Below are 12,248 nucleotides of genomic sequence, written 5' to 3'. Positions count from 1 at the left end.
GCAAAAGTCAAAAGAAAACTCCTAGGAAGATGGTAGCAGCAGGAGGAAAGATAAAAACCTTAGTCACCTTCAGACCCCTTCAGATTCCAGAAACTTCTTGAGCTCCCCCTCAGAACCTCAAACCCAGAACCTCACACCCAGGCCCTTATTCCACACAGCAGCCAAAACAATGGGCAGGCCTCAGGCATAAACCCTCCAAAATCTTCCCTTTCCTCCCCAAGAAAGCAGCCTCCTGACCACAGCCTGTGAGGTGTTGGGTGGCCTGACCCTGTACCCTGCCCTCTCCCCAGGCTCAACCCACATCACTGTCCTCTAGCTGAGGCCCCTATGGCCTCTGTTTGGGTCCTCAACCCAAACAGCCTTCCCACATCCAGGCCTTTGCATGTGCTGCGCTCAGCCTAAAAATGGTGGTGTGGTCCTTCGTTAGTCCCACTTGTCCTAATGGAGGCTCAGATTTTGCTGCCTCAGGGAAGCTTTACCCAGTCATGAGATTAAATCCTGCCCTCTTCCATCTCACACACACTTCAAGCACTCACACCATGGTTAGTTTCGGTCCATGTCATCATCCTATCAGTATTTGTCTCCCACTCTGGACTGCAGGCTCCTTGAGGTCTGGGACCTCATCTGTATTTTCATGGCTGTGTCCCTAATGCCTCACCTATAACAGGCAGTTGATAAATACTTTTCTTTAGTTCATTAGCGACTCTCAGGCCCAGCTTCCATGTATCTAACTCGCTGTGGGGAGGAAAGAGGCAGAGTTTTTATCTCACAGGTTAGGCACACCAGGTTTCTAGACTCTTCCCTCAGAGCTAAGGCCATCTGATCCTTATCATCGGTAGACTCAACCCCCAGGCCTGCCTTTGGTGGCATTTAACTAGTTCTAGAGCTCAGCAGTGATGGCAGCCCATCTGCCTCTGGCTGGGAGCCACAGCTCTGATACTGTGGCCTCTGCCTTGATTCCTGCTCCTATGCGCCCAAGATACTAGAACTTAGGCTTTGAAGCCTGGCACATGGTTCCCTCCAAAGCCTGGTAGTCTGGAAAAAGTCCCTCTCAGGAGTAGGATCTTTGTGTTTTGAGCCCCAGGATGATAGTTAGCCTTGACCTCCTGCATAAGACTCTTCTGATGCTGAATGCTGGCCTGACTGTAAAAATCTGCCCCTGATTCCCCAGTGTCTCCATCATGAAGCTCCCCTGAGATGTCCAGCAATTTCACCATGGTCATCATTTCACTAAAGCAGTGATTCCCACAGTGTGTTGGTTCTATGGGACTATTTATAGGTATCAAATGAAAAGGGGTTCCATGATCAAATATAAATGGAAAACACTGGACTAAATATATCTTTTTGCTGCAGGACTTATCAGAGCCTTAATATGATGGTTTGTATTATGAATCTCCAAAGGTAGGGACACTGATAAAGCATACAGGATTTTCCAAGTTTAATTATTCATGAACTCTTTGTTTGCAGGGGGCATATCTTGCTGGAGCACTCTTCTGAGGCACGTGGTTTGGGAAATGCTACTTTACACTAATCCGCCCTGTAGATGCCTTTTACACACAGTTATTTTCCCCATCACAAGATACCATCCTTATCAACCAAGGATGCACAAATTCCCCTTCCTGTCCTGACCCAGAGATTAGGGCTTCATCCAAGACCCAGCTCTTCCCTGTGGGCTTAGCAGCGTCTGGAGCTGTGACAAATCCATGGAGGACTACTTTACAACTGATCTTCGCCCAAAGCTGGGAGGTGAAAGTAGAGAGAACAGGGTAAGAAAGGGCAAGAGAATAGAGAACTTCATCTTACAAAATGGAGAATCAATAGGCATTGCCTAGAGCTGATGGAAAAAGAACCAGAAATGTGGGACACCTGGATGGCTCAGTAGTTGAGCCTCTGCTTTGAGCCCCTCTCTGTGTCTCTCATGAATAAATAAATAAAATCTTTAAAAAAAAACCCATACAGATGAGTATCAAGAAATGGCTCAAAGAATAAATATAGGTTGACCCTGGCAAACAGATTTGCCAGAAGAATGAGTGGTTGGGTAGTAAGCCTCCCATGCTAATTTATTATAATTGGTATAACATTTAATGTTAGGAGTTTGACAAATAGAATAACAGTGGTCTTGGCAATGAAGGCCGAGAAAATATGAAGGAACAGGGACCCACAGACCTAGCTCTTTACACAACCACACCAGCCATAGTACTTGATTTCAAGAGACCGGATGCAACGTGGCCCCCAGAGGAACCCACCATCTTCAGGCCTCTGTTGAAGGCAAATATATTACCTGGAGGTGCAAGTCTCCGAAGGAACCAGTTTATGTCTAGGACATCTGGTATGTGTGATTTTCAAGGATGGTTCTATCAAATCTTTTTAAAAATTTTTTTATTATTCTTTTAAATTTTATTTACTCATGAGAGATACAGAGCAAGAGAGAGAGAGAGGCAGAGACACAGGCAGAGGGAGAAGTAGGCTCCATGCAGGGAGCCCCATGTGGGACTCGATCCCGGGTCTCCAGGATCACGCCCTGGGCTGCAGGCAGCGCTAAACTGCTGCGTCACCGGGGCTGCTTGGTTCTATCAAATCTATTCTTTTTTTTTTCTTTTTAAATTTAAAATCAATTAATTACCATACAGTATATTATTAGTTTCAGAGGTAGAGTTTAGTGATTCATCAGTTGCCTGTAACACCCAGTGCTCATTCCATCAGGTGCCTTCCTTAATGCCCATCAACCAGTAGCCTCATGCCCCGACCCCCTTCCCCTATCAAATCTATTCTTAAAGCCCTTTAAGCAGTGGTAGGCAGAGGTCAGGTTCTCAAACTGATGCAAACAGCTGGGCAGGTTCATAAGATAATCTTCTGCAAGTAAATGCAACATGAGGTTTACCTGATGTCATGATGGGGGAGGGGAAATGGCTTTGACTAGTCGGACAACAGAACTTAAAATGCTTCATACGTACAGAATATGCCCTCATGTTCACCTCCAAAACGGGGCAGAGATTTATAGCACTTTTTTTTCTAACTAATGAAAGAAGCAAGATACAGGAAGGAGAAGTACCCTCATTGAGGATGCAAAGCAGTAGTAAAAATACAACCAGGCTCTCAGAACAGCCGGGGGATTTGCGGATGTGGAAACAAGCTTGTCTCCCTTCCTCGGGCGAATCAGATCAGTAGGCGAAGGGGAAGAGAGAAGAGTTTGGTGAACCAAGGTGGACTCTTGTAGTCTGACAGGTTGGCGGCAGCTGGACCAGGAAAGCAGGGATCTGAGTAAAATTCTAAGCAGAAGAGAGACTGGCAGGAAAAAAAAAATGTCATGTCTGCCTGGAGACCCAAATGTTGTTCAGTGAAGTTTCCGTGCGAAAAGCTAAGAATGGGGGCGTTGGATCCAGATGCCTGGGTGTGACCTCTCCCTTTATTTGTGCCCTTGGGGGAGTTCACTCAGCCATCCTTGGCTTCAGTTTCCACAGGTGGAGAAGGGGCTCCTTGGTGTACCTACCTCGGGGTACCTGTTGGAGGGAGGCAGGCAGGCAGCTCAGTGCCTGGCACATCAGAAGTAGCTCAGTCACTGTTAGCTTAAAACGAAGTGTCAGTCATGCTGCAATGACTGTGTTTCTTTAAATTTGGCACTATATTGTTCATTGACCTCGAATCATTATGAACATGTACAAGATTAGTCAGCAGTCAGGTTCTGACGTCAATGATATGTCAATGATATGTCCAATCAGAGGCCTTTGCCAATTTTGGGGCTCGGGACACCCCTGCAGCATCTCAGAGGCTGGAGAGAAGCAAAACCAGGGCTCAGTGTGGGCCCCTCTCCCCAAAGCTGACTGGGCTGGAAGCCCGAGCCCCTAGACTCAGACTGCCCTTGACCCAGTGGCAGTACCCCTCCCCCTCCAACGCTCCCTCCCTCCTTTCCTCTTTTCCAGCCCATCCAGGGTTTATCATTGACTCTCTCAGAATGTGAAAAATATTTGAGGGCATGTTCAGTGCTAATCATTTCTCCCCGTCTAGCAGGTGCGAGGGTCTGTGGAGGCAGAGATGCCAGGGCTGCACACAGCCAAACAGGGCAGGCACCCGTCGCAACAACCAACCCAAGTGCTGCCAGGTGTGAGGGGAATATGGGGGGGGCACGGCACCCACCCTGAGTGTCCAGAGGGGGTTCACACATCACCCAGCCCACCGCCACTAGACAAAGGTGGGACTGAGGCCCTGGGAAAGGGAGGGACCTGCCCACCTAACAACAGAGAGCTGAGCCACACTGCCTCACCACTTGACTGTGACTACTTGTACCCCACCCCCACCCCAGGCACTCCCAGCTGACCAGGATGACGACCTGGCCTTGAGGGAATGGGGGTGAGGGACGCTGTCTAATAGGACTGAAGGGAACCCTGTCGGGACAGAAGAGCTGAGGAGGCAGGGAGGGGGTTCAGGAAGTTCCAGAAGCATGGGAAGGCTGAGGGCTTAGCAGACCGTCCCTCCCCATTCTGAGGACAACAGGGAGCTGGGGAAGCTGCCAGATAGGGGCAGAGGCAGGGGTGGCCATGCCTTGAAACATGCCCATTCTTTTTTTTTTTTAAGATTTTATGTATTTATTCACAAGGACAGAGAGAGAGAGAGAGACAGGCACAGGCAGAGGGAGAAGCAGGCTCCATGCAGGGAGCCTGACACAGGACTGGATCCCAGGTCTCCAGGATCCCAGGCCCTGGGCTGAAGGCGGCGCTAAACCACTGAGCCACCCAGGCTGCCCCCATTCTCAATTTAGAGATTTCACTGCTGGGGCTGGAGGGCAGAGGGCAGCCCTAGTCTCACACTGGTGTGTCACTCTCCGCCATGTGAGCGGAATCTTCCCCACCACCTGCCCCCAGACAGGGAATCCTGCCATGGGAGGGACTGTCCTTCACTTAATGAGACCTGGTGGGTGTGCAGAAGCCCTGTATCCCCAGATACCCTAAATCCTGGAGAGTTGCTAAGTGGCTAAGGGGGAGAAATGGTCCTGCTACCCCACTGGCCTTCTATGCCCAATGTGATCTACACCTATGGTGCCCCCAAGAGCCTGATTTGGGCTTATCTCTAGAACCCCCAACTGCAGGACCACCCCAATGTCCCCTGTTCTCCTGACATCTCTGAGGGTAGAGGCCTCTAAGCCCCCATCCCTCAGTTCCTTAGTTTAGATCCCACCACCCCCCTCCCAGAAGCCCTCCATGATTCCAAAAGGCCTGAGGTATAGTCAGGCAAGTGCTGAACCTGGGTCTGTTGGTTCAGCCAACAGCTATTCCGAGCCCAGGAAGCCCGGTCAGAACAACACACAGGGTCTTCTACAGGTCTCTGGGGCTCAGAAGGTACGGCTCTCTACCTCCCACACCAGCTTTATGCTGGTTCTGCCAAAACCCCAAGCGCTCCCTGGAGTCTCTTACCTCAACTCTTCACATGGTTGTCTTCTTTCCACTCCTCCAATTTCACCTCCTCAACTGCCCTTCCATGACTAACATGTTCTAGGAGGCTCTCCTACCTGATACCTCCAACCCATTATTTTTAAATTTATTTTCTGGTCTATAGGCTATACCTTCATAAGACTATGTCCTCCAAGAGGGCAAAGGACCTGTCACTTTGCCCCTCACTGTATTCTAGAAACCAGGACAGCACCAGGCACTGGGCGGTACTCAGACATACCTATTAAAAGACTGGCTCCCTGCCCCCTACTGAAGGGGTCTATTTGGGGGACATGGGGAAGAATGGGGGGCTTAGATGGGAGTAACCATAATCCCCCCTGCCTTCCTCTGAGCACTGGCTGGATGCCAAGTACTTCACATAATTCTACTTCTTCAATTTTACAGCCACTTCTTTTTTTTTAATTGATTTTATTTTATTTTATTTTTTATTTATTTATGATAGTCACAGAAAGAGAGAGAGAGAGAGAGAGGGAGAGAGAGAGAGGCAGAGACACAGGCAGAGGGAGAAGCAGGCTCCATGCACCAGGAACCCAACATGGGATTCAATCCCGGGTCTCCAGGATCGCGCCCCAGGCCCAAGGCAGGCGCTAAACCGCTGCGCCACCCAGGGATCCCTACAGCCACTTCTCATGGTAGGGAGCGATCATTACCTGCTAGCAATCATGTTCCCACCATTGTTGTGATAGTGGGTAGGAAGATAATTTGGTAGTATTGATACCAGTATTAATCAAAGCTTAAAATACACAAACTTTCAATCCAGCCAGCCATTCCAACACTGAAAAAAAAATCATTCTCCAGCTAGACTTACATTATGTGCAGATAGGGTGCGTACATCTAAAGGTACAACACTGTGTATGAGAGAGAAATAAGAAGCAATGTAAACACCTACCACTAGGAGTGAGGTAAATAAATCAGGGCATGTCTGTCCAAGGAACACCATGCAGTTATTAAAAGAATGTGCTAGCAAAAAAAAAAAAAAAAAAAAAGGAATGTACTACCAACTGGGTGGCGCAGTTGGTTAAGCCTTCGACTCTTGGTCTCAGCTCAGGTCAAGATCTCAGGGTCCTGAGACAGAGCCCCACATTGGGCTCTGCACTGGGCATGGAGTCTGCTTATGATTCTCTCTCTCCCTTCCCCTCCCTCTGCCCCTTCCTGCACCCTCTAAAAAAATAAATAATAAATAATATTTACTGTAGACTTTTTTGGATTTTTATGTATGGCTTTTTTTTTTTTAAATCATTATTTATTTTTGGAAGAGAGAAGCAGAGCTTAAAAGGTACAAAGGAACTTACAGTAAAGTCTCTCTCTAACATTTTGATCCCCAGCCACATAACCCCTCTCCCATAGGTAACCACCATTATGGATTTTCTTAGCTGGCTGGTAAATTCTCTCATTTAAATTTTTTTTCCAAGATGAAGAAGTTTCCAGGCTGAGGGCATGGCTTATGCAGAAACCAGCCCCCTGGGCAACTGCACGGGGCCACCACGGATACTCACAGTTCAGAATGATCTGGGCTGCGCGGTAGAGCTGCAGGCGGCGCAGGAGGTCCACCAGCTGCTGGACAGTGGCCTGCCGCATGCCCCACCACCACAGCAGCTCCCGTGTGATGCTCACGCCCTGCACCCGCTCCATTGACTTGATCTTCCGCAGCTGGGTCAGGTCTGTGATCACATAGGAGGCTGGAAGGCAAGCAAGAGGCTCTGCTTAGCATCAGAGAGGCAGTGCCTCCAGCAGAGGGTCATCAGACCAGCAGGCTTTGTCTGCAGTATCTTCTCACTCACCCTCCATCACACATGCCACCTTTAGCTGGCAGCCCAAGTTATAGTGCTGATTCCACTTGATACTCATGGGACTGGCACACCAACTACACTTGAGTGTGAATATCACCTTCACAGCAGCACACGACAGGACAGAAAGATCAGGGGCTTTGAGTTTTAGTTGTTTATTTGTTTTGGGCAAGGCACTTCACCAGCTCGAGCCTCAGTTTCCTCGACCATAAGGAGGGGAAGTAATGGAACTTCTCTTGCCTCCCTTCCCGGAACAGAAGCTCCATGTGACAGAGTTTTATCCATTCTGTCCACTCTTAGATCCCCAGAAAGGAGAACAGCACCTGGTATAGAGTGAAGGCAAGGCCTGGACCAGGGTGAGGCAAAGGAGTTATTCAGGTGGGAAAATTTAAGAAGGTGCTCACCCTCAAACCTGATCCTGCACTCTCAGAAGCTGGAGAGTAGATGCCTCCTTAAATTCGGCCCTGGGCATCTCATTCTCCCCACCCTAAGTCCCAGGCCTGGCAGGGGGAAATGAAAGAATGAACGAAGGAACAAACAAATGAACAAACTCACAAGGGAACCCATGGCCCAGCATCCTCACAGAATTGGTCCAGGGATCAAGAGAGCCCATGCATCTAAAAGCACTTTGCCAACTCTGAAATACTACCAAATTTGCAGGGGGCTGCCACTGGCAATATGAAATATAAAGCATTCCTTTGCATCTTTCATTATAAAATTAATGGTTACTCACCAAAGAAATCTTGGAAAATGAAGGGAGGAAAACACCAATACAACAAGTTACACAGCCTCTCACTAGGGTACTTTCCCTTTCCAAAACTCTCCCCACCCCTCTGCAGAGGAGCAGTCCTAGATGCAGTTGCTGCTGGCCTGTAAGATCTTGCATCCTGCCCTCATTTATTGACATTACAGGTAAGCACTTTCCGGGTCCTTACAAACTCTTCACAAACAGCATTTTGAATGGTTACATGTATTCTGCTGAATTTACTACAGTGAAGGAAGCTTTGTTTTTTTCTTCTTAACTAGGAATAAAATAATCACATTTCAGATCTAGAATTTCAGGAACTATGGAAGCAGAATCCATGTGAACATTAAGCGATTCATTCGTTCGTTTGTTCATTCATTCTGTGCTCTCAGCCTGTCACAAGCTTTAGAGATACTGTAGTGAGTAAACCAGAATCCCATGGAGATTCCTGTTTGAAAAATACAAACATAAGTGAACTGAGTGGGGAAGGGGAGGCAAGAGATGAGGCCCAGGACTACATTACAAAGGACCTCGAAGTCCAGGCCATAGAGTTTGGACTCAATCCTAAGAGCCACAGAAGCATGGAAGAGCTCTGAGCCAGGGAGTGACATGATCACATTGCACAATCCCCTCTCTCTAGGGGAAGGAGGAAGATTGAGACAGCCTCCTGAAGAGAGAAAGCCTGTTAGGGATGGAAAGTTCTCAGTGGCAACTTTAGTCACTGGAAACCCCAGGCCAGATTCCTGGTCAGTGGGAAATGATGTTAGCTGGGTCAGGAGCTGCTTCCAAAAGCTGAGAGAAAAGAGCGGAGGGAAGAGGAAGGAACACCTCCCCCGCACCCTCTCCCTGCACCCCTTCCCTGCACACCAAGCTGCTCACTGGCACACCTCCCACTCTTCAGAGGCAGCGTGATGTAATGGGAAAAAGAGAAGCCCTAGTGTGATGTTCCACCCACAGCTCTGTGGGATGAGCTTCCTTACAGGGGCCACCACCCAAGTAGGAACTAAGCCCCAAGGTGCCTTGTCGTTCTCACACTCCTGTGACAGTGACATAGCTTCCAGTGTCAACCTATTAACATTTAACCAGGCCCTTAGAACAGGGTCAAGACAAGACACACATCTCAGTGGAATGAGTCACTGCCGCAGACCCTATGATGTTCCTAGCTCTGGACTCAACACACATAGGAAATACCTGCTGATAGAAGATTTTGGCTAATGGAAAAAATGAAAGTCTCTGTGATCATCTCACTTGGATGAACCCAAGAAAAGCACTGCTCATACATTTGCTGCTGATTTTTCAAATGATATAAAAATATTTGCTTCAGGAACAGCTGGGTGGCTCAGTGGTTGAGTGTCTGCCTTAGGCTCAGGTTGTGATCCCGAGATCCAGGATTGGCTCCCACATCGGGCTCTGTGCAAGGAGCCTGCTTCTCCCTCTGCCTATGTCTCTGCCTCTCTCTGTATGTCTCTCATGAATAAATAAATAAAATCTTTAAAAAATAAAAAATTTTAAATTAAAAATGTTTAAAATAAATAAATAAAAATAAAAATACATACTTCTATCAGCAGGATAGTACAATGGTGGGTCAGGGCCTAGATTTTGGATTCTGAGGCCTGGGTTCAAATCCTATTCTGCTACTCACTTGCTGTGTACTTGGGGAAAGCCCTTCCTCCCTCCCTGTGCCTCAGTTTCCTTATCTGCAAATGAGGATAACAGCCACACCTGCCTCAGAAACTGTCGCAAGGGTCAGATTAGTTACATACACAGATGTACTTGGAATAGTGCTTTGGACATAGAAAATGTCATATAGGTGTGAGCTGTACTCATTAAACCAGCTACACTCGATGAAAACGTGTTTTCGTCCCCTATGGTTATCACTATGTGGGACGTCCCTCCAGGTCTGAGTCCCAGAATCCCATAGGAGTTCACCTGAGAATAGAAAATCTTGCCATGTTCATAACCTTCTAGACCAGACATGACACAGCCTCCTGAAATGACCCAGCTTAGGGTCAAATGACCCTCATCAGGAGTGATGTGACTCCTCCCTGGCTAAGAGAAAGAGAAAAACACTAGGGAACTTCCACACAACCTGTCCCCTAAACCTCTCAGTGACTCACCGCTATTTGATAGAGGAGGAAATGAAAGGCTGAGAGAGAGGCAGACACTTGACCATAATCACACAGCTGGACAGGGACAAAGCAGGGCTATGCACAAAAGCTAGCACATGCATGAGTGAGCAAGGTGGGGAACAGTCCAACAAAGGAACCCCTGCCTCCATACCCCCTTGGAATACACCTGGAGGAAGCTGTAAGAAGCCTGTTTTCCCCCAAGGGCAAAAACAGATACCGCTATAATCATAGAAAATGAACAGGAAGCAGCCAAAATATCTGCCAACAATTGTCAGATCCAAAGAGCACGCATATGTGGGCCATGTGATTTTCTAGATCCCTTGAAGAAGGATCTTCCCTCCTCCCACGCCCTAGTAGCACAATCTGCCCAAAGGGACTCTCTTTTCTAAATAGCTTGCAGAAGGGGGATCCCTGAGTGGCTCAGTGGGTTTAGCACCTGCCTTCGGCCCAGGGCATGATCCTGGAGTCCCGGGATCGAGTCCCACATCAGGCTCCCTGCATGGAGCCTGTTTCTCCCTCTGCCTGTGTCTCTGCCTCTCTTATTCTCTCTCTGTGTCTCTCGTGAATAAATAAATAAAATCTTTAAAAATAAATAAATAAATAGCTCGCAGAAGCAGAGACTCTTTAGAGATGGAAAGACAATGGCAATCACCAGTTCTGGTGATGAGGAAGCCAGACAGTGTTGTGGCTTGACAAGAAGCAGCTAAATGGGGGGCCTGGCTGACTTCCAGCCCAGCAAGCTCCAACCCAACACAGAAAGCTGGCTGACCATGGGCTCAAAGCCATCTCGGTGGGGTAAGAAGTGCACACTCCCCCACTGCCCCACCATTCCCACATCCTTCAGCTCATCATCTATTCAAGTGGTTCCTCAGTGTCTGCCCACTGGCCAGGCACGGTGCTAGGCTCTGGGAACACAGGCCTGAACTAGAGGGGTGAAATCCCTGTCCTCACAGTGCTTTCATTCTCCAGGGAGAGAGAGATATAAATAAATAATGAACAAGGTAATATCAAAATATGTTAGGTGGAACAGTAGAAATAAAACAGACAGTAGCAGGGGGCAGGGTATTCACCTCTGGAATAAAGGTGAAGTAAGATCCAAGACCTGAAGAACTATGGACCTCCAAAGTCAGTATTCCAAACTCTAAAACCTGTGATTACGGGACCTTTCATGACAAGAAGGATCTTGCAGATGGGCTTACATTAAAGGTTCTGAGAAATTATTAGCCTGAATTACCTGAGTGGGCCTATATAATCACTAGGGTCCTTATAACAGGGAGGCAGCAGTCTCAGATTCAAAGGTGATATGACAACAGAAGCAGAGGTCAGAAAGAGTCTTGAAGATGCTATGTGGGGATCCCTGGGTGGCGCAGCGGTTTGGCGCCTGCCTTTGGCCCAGGGCGCGATCCTGGAGACCCGGGATCGAATCCCACATCGGGCTCCCGGTGCATGGAGCCTGCTTCTCCCTCTGCCTGTGTCTCTGCCTCTCTCTCTCTCTCTCTCTGTGACTATCATAAATAAAAAAAATAAAAGAAGATGCTATGTGGTTGGCTTTGAAGGTGGAGGGAGGGGCCCTGAGTCAAGCGTTGCAGGCAGCCTCTAGAAGCTGCAAATTTGGGGCACTTGGGTGGCTCAACGGTTCAGTGTCTGCCTTTAGCTCAGGTCGTGATCTTGTGGTCCTGGGATCAAGTCCTGCATCAGGCTCCTCACAGGGAGCCTGCTTCTCCCTCTGCCTGTGTCTCTGCCTCTCCCTCTCTGTGTCTCTCATGAATAAATAAAATCTTCAGAAGCTGAAAAACTTAGGCAAGAAAATGGATCCTCCCCTAGAGCACCCAGAAGGAATGCAACCCTGTTGACAGCTTGATTTTAGGACTTCTGACCTCCAGAACTGTAACATGATAAATGTGTGCTGTTTTGAAGCCATTAAATTTGTGGTAATTTGTTACAGCAGCAAGAGGAATCTAATGCAGATTAGAAAGCCAGCCACGGTGAACACTGGGAGATGAATGTCCCAGACAGAGGGAGTAGCAAGTGCAAAGGCCCTGAGTCTGGACCAAGGAGGCCAGTGTGGCTGGAATAGGGTAAGCAAGAGTGGGTGTGGAAGAAAAAGAGATCAGAAATCAGTGTGGTAAAAAAAAAAAAAAAG

At 48.1% G+C, this 12,248-nt stretch overlaps 1 protein-coding gene across 1 annotated transcript in view; it reads right to left on the bottom strand.

The window, feature by feature from the left end:
* IRAK2 (interleukin 1 receptor associated kinase 2) overlaps positions 1-12,248 on the bottom strand; it is a 61,600-nt gene that overhangs the window by 46,141 nt on the left and 3,211 nt on the right. The window contains exon 2 of the mRNA XM_041764268.1: positions 6,941-7,123. Within this exon, the coding sequence (XP_041620202.1) occupies positions 6,941-7,123 (183 nt within the window). The remainder of the gene's footprint in view (positions 1-6,940; positions 7,124-12,248) is intronic.

The sequence above is a fragment of the Vulpes lagopus genome, chromosome 7, assembly GCF_018345385.1.
Source record: "Vulpes lagopus strain Blue_001 chromosome 7, ASM1834538v1, whole genome shotgun sequence".
Lineage (NCBI taxonomy): Eukaryota > Metazoa > Chordata > Mammalia > Carnivora > Canidae > Vulpes > Vulpes lagopus.
This window is presented reverse-complemented; position numbering and strand designations above follow the sequence as displayed.